Source organism: Electrophorus electricus, chromosome 5 (assembly GCF_041902795.1).
Source record: "Electrophorus electricus isolate QZ-2024a chromosome 5, ASM4190279v1, whole genome shotgun sequence".
Taxonomy (NCBI): domain Eukaryota; kingdom Metazoa; phylum Chordata; class Actinopteri; order Gymnotiformes; family Gymnotidae; genus Electrophorus; species Electrophorus electricus.
The window spans coordinates 2772126-2782850 of NC_137501.1; the positions used below are offsets into that span (position 1 = coordinate 2772126).

A 10725-nucleotide genomic window follows, 5' to 3' on the forward strand; every position below is an offset into this window, starting at 1 on the left:
GTACAAATGCAACTGAGAAAGGTTTGAAACACAAAGTTTTTGTTAAAAAAAATATTTGTTGTCCTCTTTATGGGATTTTGATGGAATATGCCTTAAGACTTAATCAAACATCCAAAGACTGTACACCAGCCAGAGTAAGGTGGAAGTGCATAGAACAGTATTTAAATTACAAGATCCAGGAACTGCAGATTTCTCATCCTACATTTGGCTAGAACTAGAAGTGTGTCAATGAACTGGCCAACCAGATACATTAATAATTTAATCAGATACAAGGGATTACAAAATCCAGGACAGGATTTGGATTTGATGTCCATATTAGAGTATTTTGGGCATAGAAACAGATATATCCACTGTCTGAGATGAGACATGAAGCATCCATTAGCACAGTCAAACCATTGTTGCTAAGGATGAGCTGATGAGAGTGTCTCAAATAGATATGTGATGTGGATACCATGGAAACAGAGAGGCTGCCATAGGTGAAAAAGCCCCTCCATGGACTGTACCACTGACAGGTAACAGAGGTGGCTGACGTAATCCTAACAATGACAGGAAAGGGCAGGACTGAAGGACCGCACAGAGGTGCTAAACATGACAACACAAAAATCAGCAGTGAGCCTAAGGTAAACCAAAGCAAGAATGTATCATGTCAGTCAAGATCAAAGGTGCAAACTGTGCAACAAAGGAGAAACAGAGACAATTCACCACCTAGTAACAGGATGCGAAGTACATTTAGGGACATGATACGCTGAGAAACACAACCAAGGAATCATGTACAGGAACATAAGGGGGGAAGTGGCCTGGACACCCCCAAATCTAAATAGGAAAACAGAATGGTACAAAACAACTGCTAAGATCCTCTGAGATCTCCAGATACAGACAGACAAGCATGTTATAGTGAAAAATACAGAGAATGTGGAAGGGAAGCAAAGTATATCCCAGTGGTGCTAGGGGTACAAGGGCCTGTGTGCCTTAATCTGGAGGACTGGCTTTAACAGATTCTATTACTGACAGAATGGGTCTATGTGCAGAAAAGTGCAATCCTAGGAACAGTGGAAGTACCTATGCCATGTCCTCACACTCCCATATCAGATAAAAACATAATTCCATAAAATAACTTACGAAAATGTAATTATTAAAGCGAGGACTATTCACGGAACTGTTCAGAAAGTTATATACCCAAATTAAAGTTTAGAAAGCTACTTGATGGAAACTATTGCTATCTAAAAAGTAGGCCTCCTCAGCTCAAGTGTAAGCAGTGAATTTGGCCAACTCTCTTGGAAGGTTCTTCAAAGTTTGGTGCTATTTATGACAGGATAGCTTCTCCAGTCTCCACTGAACGTGGCTTATCATATTTGGAAATATCTGTCTGGTTGAATTAAGCATGAAATAAGCCTAAAGTCACGGACAAAATTGCAGTGCTGATTTTAAATCACCACTGAAAGTTTTCTTTAGACTACATTTAGGCTTAATATGCATTTAGAAAACGAGCCCGGATACTCATTGAGATTCCATAAAAGTGATCTACTGATCGAACATGCAATTCAGAGTTTTTCTGAGCAGGGGTGGGAAAACAGGGTACCTCTCTGCATATACAGATTTTTAAAAATATTTAGCAACAGAAGCAACAACAATAATAATAGTTGCAAGCCACTGTGTAAGGGAAAGAGGGTGTTTCGGCAAGTTTTCAAATTTGCTACAGTCTTTGTAGATTGAGTGTTCCTTGATGTAATGCACTAAAAGGATGTTTAAAGTTTGTAGGCCCATCTATTGCATTAACACTATAATGCTGTCACCGCCTATCAGATACAGCCTACCATTTCTTTCTGTTTTACATCAGTAAAGTATCATTTTGCTGTTTATTTATTGATAATAATTTTGAGTCAACATTTTCTTATTTTTCAATACTCATTTTCCTAATGCTTTTTAAGTGGAGATGATGTGTTTAAGTTTGAAGTTTGCCATGTGTGCAGAAAGTTACAGACAATTGCACATTAAAATACTTCTGTCAGGCTCAGGTGCTCTACAGCTGTGCAAATTGCAACTACAAATATAAGGCGGGGAGAAGGGGGATATGTATAGGGTATGTATATACAGTTATTACATAAAAGTGCAGAATAAGGCAAAGAAGTATATGCTCTGGTAGTGAGGGATTAATTACGGAGACTAGCTTGGAGTCTGTATAAATAGTAGCTGTGTGAAGTGTATAGGGTGGTAGGCATAGCGGTGTGAAATGAAATGAGTAAATGAAGCATCAATGGAAGGCGCTTATATGTATGCCAGTAGAATATGAATATAAAGTACATGGAGTATATCATAAACAGGATAATATATACTGAGACAGGACTGAGTCCTTAGCAACAGTACTGTGACTTCAGTGCCTTTATAATTATTGCTGTTTGCCTACAGAGTGAGGACTGAATCCTTAGTGACAGTACCATGAGTGTACTGCGTTATATAAGTGGCAGAGACTAAAGGAGACATGGTCCATGATTGTCAGTGAGGTTAACAATGAGAGTGAGACATGCATGGAAGAGTGAGACATGCATGGAAGAGTGCAAGGATGGGTGGGGACTGGATTACAGTTCACTGAGGATCCTGATGGCCTGCAGGTAGAAACTGTTCTTCAGCCGGATGGTTCTGAAATGAATGCCTCATTACTACCTGCCAGAAGGGTGTCTGGTAAACAATCCATGTGCTGGGTGACTGCAGTCAGTGGTGATTTTGAGGACCTTCCTTAGACTATGACTGTGGAAGATGTCCTTTAAGGCTGGGAAACTTTGTGAGGTATTATTATTAAGCATCTAGTAGGGTCTCTCAGCATGGCATGCCTCTCTACCTCTGGAACCCAAAACTGTATTTCATGGAGTCTAATATGAATGAAAAAATGTTTATATTACTAATTATCTCAAACATAAACACTAGTGCGGTCAGATTATTCATAACAGGACTGTTCAACTGTGTACATATTTATATTCCTCCTCTGCATTAATTAACCAGTTGTCATGTTGTAGTAATCTCAGAGGACAGTAAACACACATATATATATATATACACATACACTGCACCCTGGAAGCGACATATCACTTGCCAATGTCATAACATATACATCAAAGGAATGGCTCACGCTTAAGAAAAAAAGCACTTTTTTGGCAAACCAATCAACTAAGGCTAAATGCGATTAGATTAGGGAAGACACAAGACCGTGTTAACATTTGGAAGACATTTTGTTATAAATGCCTTTGTAAATGCCCTAATTTTAATGTTAATGTTTTAACTCTACAATAAAATGAAGTAAAAATGATTTTCATCAGGTTTTTAATGGAGCTTCAAAATCCACTGGACCAACCCAGTCCCGTACATGAAGAATAATTATTAGGAACAAAATGGAGCTGCTTCATTTACGTAATCGATCTTTAAACCTGCCTGTGTAGACCAGAGAGTGAGGCTATAAACAGAGCTTCATAAGCAAAAGCACAAACTTCCTTCTGTAATGACTCGTTTAATGACACCTTTATACTCACCAGCCACTTTATTAGAGATGCCTTCCGTGTAGGTGCATTTTAAGTGTACAGTTATAGACTGTAGCCTTTGTTGGCAGACACTTTCTGGGAGCTGTCACCTCTGCTTATGTCACACCTGCCAATTCTCTCTCAGACTCCAACTCCCATAGTCCTCGAGTTGTTTCAGCTGCTGTCTGTTTATGCCTACCCTTTATTGACCTTTTTCTGTCCTTGAAGGTTTCCTTTTTTTGTCTAGCCCTAGTCTGCCTTTGTCTGTTTATTTGCCTTTCTGTTGCTGACCTTTGCCTGCTCTAGTTTTTTGGCTGTCCTATTATTAAACCTTTTTGATCATTTTTATAAACTTCTGCACTCAAGCCCGACAGAACCTTAGCTGAAACTCATTCATGTGTTGTCTCCGCCTGTACAGAATAGTTGCACTCGCCGTCAGCCACGTGTACTTAATATGCCATTGTCTGTAGTGTGTGCTAATGTGTGTCCAGTTAGTTTTTTGCTATTTTTTGACAGGAATGAGAAGGAAGTCGTCTTAGACTGCTCGTGTGTTTAGCAAAAATTGTGAAGTAAACATTCAAAATCTAAATTTCGAATCTTGAACTATATCATTCACCCTTCCCCTTAAAAGTCGGTTTCATCTATGCATATTGAGATTTTGGCATTAAGTGTGTGGCAATTTCACTGAAACATCTTTCTTTCTTTGGTTGAATGGTTTTGCCTAAGGCTGTACAAATGTCACAACTTATGCAGTCAAAGAAGGCTTTCACATTTTGTCATCTACACAAAGGGGTTTTGCAAAGACAAATCTTTGGAGTACATACATACGTTACATTAGATCCAGGTTTAGCGTGCACAATTCAAAACACCCATGCAGTGTGGTATTGAACATCACTCCATACAACATACATACACAAAGTTAATCCCTCCAGTTTTTCAGTACTTAGAGCTGGACTTTTATTAACAGTGTTAATAATTTATTATTATTGTTCATGATTAATTTGCTTTAATAATTTGCACTTTTCATTTTATGTACATGAGTAGTTTTCATATTTCCTCTGCATGGGTATGATCTTACAGCTGGTCTGAGATGCTAATTAATTAAGTAAATAAGTAAGTAAGGAATATTTTGCTCTTGCTAGACCCCAAAATTGGATTGCTTGTTATGGTTTTATAAAAACTAAAATAATACAATTTTCCCTTTATATCCTAAAATAGTAAAATATGTATTTCAACCTCATGATATTTGCTGAAAGTAGTACATTGTTATTCTTTCTATGTAGACCTAAAACGGCATGATAATCATGAGACTTTAACTATGGATAAACTCTGTTTTAAGGGCTTAGCTGTTTTTGATGTTCAGCCATGCAGTCTGTAAAGTATATCATAAAAATTATTTCTGTGCATCTTGTGTCATACAGGCACTACTGCAATGTTATAAATGTTCATATCACATAAGTTGACCCAGAAACACACTAGAATCTTAGGTCACTAATTTTGTAACCTTTTTATCACCCTGCATGACTGACAGGGAGGACTTTGAGCTAGTGTTATAAATCCACTATTCAGTAAAATCACTATTGTGGCCACCAAACAAAAAAGCTTGTTCGACAACTCGTTGGTGTAGGGAGGGGATGAGGAAAGTCTTTCCTTCACAAGTCCCAAAGGAGCTGCCATCTGAAACCACTGTGCTTTAGTGTCAGGGCTGGCTTTTTCAGCCTGTTCTCACAGAGCTGCTGAGGCTTGGTGTCTCTCTGCCTCAACTGCACTGCACAACAGTGAATTCTAACATCACATGATATGGAAAAGCAAATGGTTTTGTCCTGAGATTTGTTTAATTGTGCCTTTCTGCTACACTTAAATGAGCCGCACTAGGATTACTCTCCCCTGACAAATCGAACCTGTAAAGAAGAAAAAAAAACAACACTGTAAACACTGACATCACTGATATAGATACCATAGGTCTCAGGGGAAATATTTTCTGCATATCATTAACCACAAATAAAGCTGTTTCTCTATACAACAGTAATTCACACTGAAAATGAGACACACAACAAACCCATCTCAAACATGCTTGTGTTTATTTATTTTGCAGGCAGTAGCAAATGATTGACCTTTACTGAGTATCGACTGCATCCAATATGATACTTTTAACTTCAGCTTGATCATGTGGAAACCCGTTTCAGAAATACATTTACTGAGCCTAATGTTGCGAAATCAGATTCAGAAACAGTTGGGTGTAGGGTGTCTAATATGTCCAGTGTTTGTGCATTTCATTCCCATCATAAAGTGGTGGATATACATGGAGATGTAGCAGGGGAAGGCTTACTATCACTGACGGAGCAGAAGCGACGGAGGTGTCTGACTCACTTCTTGCGGTCCTCAATCTGCTCCACCTCACTGCACTCGTCCACCACTTTGCCATTGATCATAGTCTGGGTGACCACCTTCACAATCTTCCGTGTTCTTACCTCAGGTTCTTCTTCAAAAACGACAGAGAAATCTTTATGATTGGATGCCAAAATGTTTACACAGAGCTAGTACAAGGTAATGATGGTACAAAAGAGCTGCTAGATATAGATGACTCACTTTTAGGTGCTGGAATCTCTTTTACCCTAAAGCATAAAATGAAAATGGATGTAAATTACGTGTCAGGGAAATTTCAGCTGCAGACCATCCCTGCCTTGATCTACATTTGTCCACAAGTACTTACACCTCCTCTCCTTCCAGCAGTCTCCTGTAGGTGGCGATCTCCAGCTCCAGGTTCTGCTTGACACGCAGCAGCTGTTCGTAATCAGTCTTCGTGCGCTGCATGTCCAGGCGGAGCTGCGAGAGCTCGTCCTCCAGCTGCACCAGTGTCCCCTGCATGTGCTCCATCTCAAGGGTGTACTTATGGTTCGTCTCACCCAGGTTCACCTCCAGGACACCCACCTGGAGAGAGCCATGGGGTGTGACAGTATGTGACACTAAAGGTTTATCGGACAACACAGAGGTCACATTTTGAACGAGCTTTAACTACTTCCTTTAGAAGGAAGTTACTATGTTCAATATCTGGTATCTAGAAAGCAAAGGCTATAGTGAAATGTCCTAATAAGCTTTCTATATGTTTCCAGAAAAACCCTGACTGCATTTTCTAGTTCAGATGACAAAGATAAAAATCTATGTCTTATATGATGGGTTTATACACTACCACAATCTGTAATCTTCATTCATTCATCATTCATTCATTTATTCAGAACCATGCTGAGACAGACATGCTTAGTTTCTGTCTGTGTGCACAACAGTGCAAACAGCAGATGCAGTACCCTGCCGCTTCCGAGGCTGCTAAAGAAGGTGTAGACATGGTCGTGGCATGCTGTATAGACACAGACTGATTGCTGGAAAAAACCCGTCTCATAATTTTCAACTATTTTGCAGGCTTTGATGCAAACAGCTGAAATTATACCAAGTCGCAGTGCGACTCTTTTTTTACTTTCTCTTTTTGCGTTTGTGCATTTGCACTGTTCTTTCCTCAGTCAAGGTCAACTGTAATGGGGATTACCTGCTTCCGCAGGCTGTCCAGCTCCACCTCCAAGCCTTGCAGGAAGCGACGTCTCTCACTGAGCTCGCTCCGAGCACACCGCAGGGCCTCGTTACTCTCCTTCACCTCCGACTGCACTGTCTCCAGCTGACCCCCGTACACAGACACCAAGTTAAAACAGCAACCTAGTAACCTTTTAATGTACTCACTGACTGTACCTCCATGGGCATAAATACTGTAACCAAAAATGAGGTGAGCCGTTGACATGCATAGCCTGTATGATGAACCAGTCAAAGGTCATTACTACCGACCTTCTTCAAGTACCATATCTCGGCGTCCTCTTTGTTCTTGCGAGCAATGCCCTCGTACTGGGTCCTCAGATCAGCCATGATGGCTCCCAGGTCTGGTCCCTGAGCTGCGTCCACCTCCACATTCACCTGCTCGTTGGCCAAACGTGTCTTCAGTGCACTCAACTCCTACACAGAGCATTGGGTTCAAAGTTTAATAATGCATAGGGTGGACAGGACTTTCAGCTTCAGAGACTGACAACTCATATGCCATAGAGCAGGGCTTTTTGTATTGCATTTTATTTTGTACCATGGCACTTGGTATGATGTGTAAGTATACTAACTCACACAATCTGGCTCTGAGGTATTGCAGTCAAGTGTACATACATATAGACTTTCGAATATGTTGAGATTGCAAATAACCACACAAGCAGTGCATTGTCCTATATAAGAAATTACATTATTATAAAGTGCCATTTAAAGATTTACAGGTCAGAATAAGATAATTAATAAAAATAGAAAAATATAAGATGACAATGTACTCAAGATACAGGACTTTGTCCGGCATCTGACTTCAGAGTAGTGCCAACTGTGGTGGATAAGAACTTTACAATCTTTACAATCTGTTTGTAACAGTGAAATAAATGTATGGCTGCCTATTGGGTCTAGCTATATGAGCAAACATCCTGCCCTGCTGTGCTGTCGTGTGTTGCTATCTATAAGTAATCTTGACGAAATGTTCACTTTGTCAGGCACCATGCCTGTGGAAACACACCCATCCTTCAGGTTCAGACTCACTCACATGCTGTGCGAGCATGCGTGCGTGCGTGTGTGTGTGTGTGTGTGTGTGTGTGTTTCATTCTAGCAGCCCACAGGAAAGATGATGGATTGGGTGTTTCCATTTATAACAGGCATCAACAGCTCCACATCTGTCACTGCTTTCACTTTCAGGCAGACATATGTACAGTATATTTCCCACATGCTGATAACACACACTCATTGGCAGAATATAAGCAAGTCTCTATTATTGCACAATGAAAATGAATTTAATAGCTTTGCAGTTATTTAATGCTGTGTCAACTGACTAGTTTGTAGGCCATCACATGAAGCAGTGATATAATCATTTATTAAATGATGTCACCTCATTGTGGTTTTTCTTCAGGAAGTACAGCTCCTCTTTCAAACTGTCCAGATCTCCTCGGAGGGTTGTTATCATCTGATCGTGGTCTGATTTCGCCCTGCGCAGTGCAACACAGTCCCTCTCCACTGACTGACACAGAGCTGCCTCTGCCTCCCATCTACAACACACACAACACACACACACAAACCATCAGGGACTTTCCAGGGACACCATTTCTTTTAAATCTTTTCATGGCCAGTGCCATGAAAAAGAACATTGCACAACTAAGGTAATTGGACCACAATATACAGTACTATCTTCAAAGATCTACACATCAGTTACAACAACAAAGAATAACTCTTGGCCCCAGAGGCTTGTGAGAGACTCACTTGACCCTGAAGTCATCTGCAGCCAACTTTGCATTGTCAATTTCCAGCATAATGCGTGCATTCTCCAGAGACCTCTTCCTTACCTGAAGAGCACAGGAATAAGTTCAGTCTGGGTTTTATATGTGTGTGTGTGTGTGTGTGTGTGTGTGTGTGTGTATTTATATTATAGCATTGTTTTTAGATAAGAAAAGGGCAAAAACCTCTTCAGCAATAGCATGTGCCTGAACCATCATGCTTTCAATGTTGTGATCTTTAGGTGCTTTTTCCATCATTAGTTGCTTGATCTTAAGCTCCAGGTCAGCATTGGACTTCTCCAGCGAGCGCACCTTATTGAGATAACTGGCCAGTCGGTCGTTCAGACCCTGCATGGTCTCTTTCTCGCTGGCACCCACCGAGAGACCATTCAGAGAGAGGTTGCTCAAGATGTTCAGGCCATTACCCACAGAAGCAGATCGGGAGAGCGATAGCGTGCTTGCTGACGAGAGGGATACTGGAGCTTTAGAACGGCCCCTATTCCCGCCATCTCGCACAGAGAAACTCGAGAAGGAAGGCTGGCAGCCCACTGAAGACGCACGCACGGAAAAGCTAGAGGTCATGATGGCAGCGGTGGAAACAGGGTGACTGTACTACAGTATGTAGTGTGACTCTGGAACGAAGTAAATACAACGAAATTAGGGAACAAATCACATGCACCACTTGCCTTTAGCAGTTAACGAACAATTTGCCTTTTGCCGGGATTGTGGCAGACACTTCTCCAAAAAAGTACAACTCTAAAAAAAAAAAGTACATTCATTAGCACCTATAACAAAAGTGAAACAAGCTGGGATAAAAAAAAAAAAAATAGATATTGTACTTACGTTGATGTTTTCCAAATAATGGACACAATCTGTGTTTGACTTAGACTGTCTTCGAGCTGGTGTCATTTATATAGGTCTGACCGTTCAGGTGAGTCAGGGCGTTTGTGAGAAGACTGATGCTGGGTTTTGATTGGCTATCCATGACCAGCCAACCACATTATTACAGGCTTGCACACTGTCATTTGTACAAGGTCTTGATTCCAGGAACAGATTCACAGATCCCTAAACACAATGTTATTTGTACTAAACAACTACTAAGACTTCCTCAGTGCCATAAGTCACTCAAAAGCACTGAAAGAAGTTTCAAAAACAAATAGAAAATCACAGACTGTATGAAAGACAGATCAAATGAAAGTCCCTAATATTCTGTAAAAGGACACGTTAGCATTTCAAAGTGCTCAAAAAATGTATGATCCATTTACAATTTCGTTGGCACTGGAAAATAGCAGACAGTGCAATATATCTAGTTTATCTACAGGCATTTCTGCTTTTACAACCGAGAGAATTGAGAATATAAAATTAATTCTTCACTTCAACTTGAATATGATAAAAGGATAGGAATAATAAATACTTTACTTGGAATATCACAACTGGCTAATAAAAACATGAACTCAAAAATAGATTTGTGCCCTCTACACTGACTCAAAGACACTGAGCAGGTGGAGATAAGGAAGCAACCCATCACAGCACCAACTACAAGAAGTATATGTCTGCTCAGGTTTGTGTGTACTGTTATGCAGATCCCGTTTTGTCAATCTTGCATAACCAGTTTAACACACTGGAAGTTTCGCCTTGGTTCTACCAAGAGAACTTGTCCAGTTTCATATGCAGTGACGCCATGGAGGTAAGCTAGGTTAACCTGAAACTGGAGAACTCCACACTGCAACAGGCCTTTGCCGCCAGTGCTAGCCAGAAGGAAGCTGAAACAATGGACAGGAAGAAAGAGCAGAAAGGCAAAACCCCTGAGAAATTGGCACAGTCTGTGATGGGAGCTGTTTGTCTGACTCACTCAGATCAGTGCCTGATTCTTGATTCCATCCTCT

General features: G+C 40.5%; 1 protein-coding gene across 4 annotated transcripts; it reads right to left on the reverse strand.

Annotated features, from left to right (window-relative positions):
- Nucleotides 1-2966: 2966 nt before the first annotated feature.
- Nucleotides 2967-9969, reverse strand: krt1-c5 (keratin, type 1, gene c5). Of its 4 annotated transcripts, none has more exons than XM_081714994.1 (10): nucleotides 9683-9969; nucleotides 9026-9471; nucleotides 8826-8908; nucleotides 8458-8614; nucleotides 7341-7505; nucleotides 7051-7176; nucleotides 6223-6440; nucleotides 6099-6124; nucleotides 5880-5988; nucleotides 2967-5410 (listed from the first exon to the last, which is right to left on the reverse strand). In XM_081714994.1, exons 2-10 carry the CDS (start codon nucleotides 9419-9421, stop codon nucleotides 5344-5346), a joined length of 1347 nt encoding a protein of 448 aa, XP_081571120.1. In that variant the 5' UTR covers nucleotides 9422-9471; nucleotides 9683-9969; the 3' UTR covers nucleotides 2967-5343. The 4 variants fall into 4 exon arrangements, with proteins under 4 accessions (XP_081571120.1, XP_081571121.1, XP_081571119.1 ...); XM_081714995.1 differs by having other exon boundaries at nucleotides 2969-5410; nucleotides 5839-5988; nucleotides 9683-9942; XM_081714993.1 differs by having other exon boundaries at nucleotides 2970-5410; nucleotides 5880-5991; nucleotides 9683-9942.
- Between the last annotated feature and the right edge of the window lie 756 nt (nucleotides 9970-10725).

Bases quoted from the DNA above. Each gene is read 5' to 3' on its own strand.
- krt1-c5 (XM_081714993.1), bottom strand. From the start codon at position 9,421: ATGACCTCTAGCTTTTCCGTGCGTGCGTCTTCAGTGGGCTGCCAGCCT. The intron at 8,909-9,025 runs GTTTTTGCCCTT...TGTGCTCTTCAG, and splicing joins CACATGCTATTGCTGAAGAG to GTAAGGAAGAGGTCTCTGGA. The intron at 6,441-7,050 runs GTAATCCCCATT...GGCTCTCTCCAG, and splicing joins TGGACAGCCTGCGGAAGCAG to GTGGGTGTCCTGGAGGTGAA.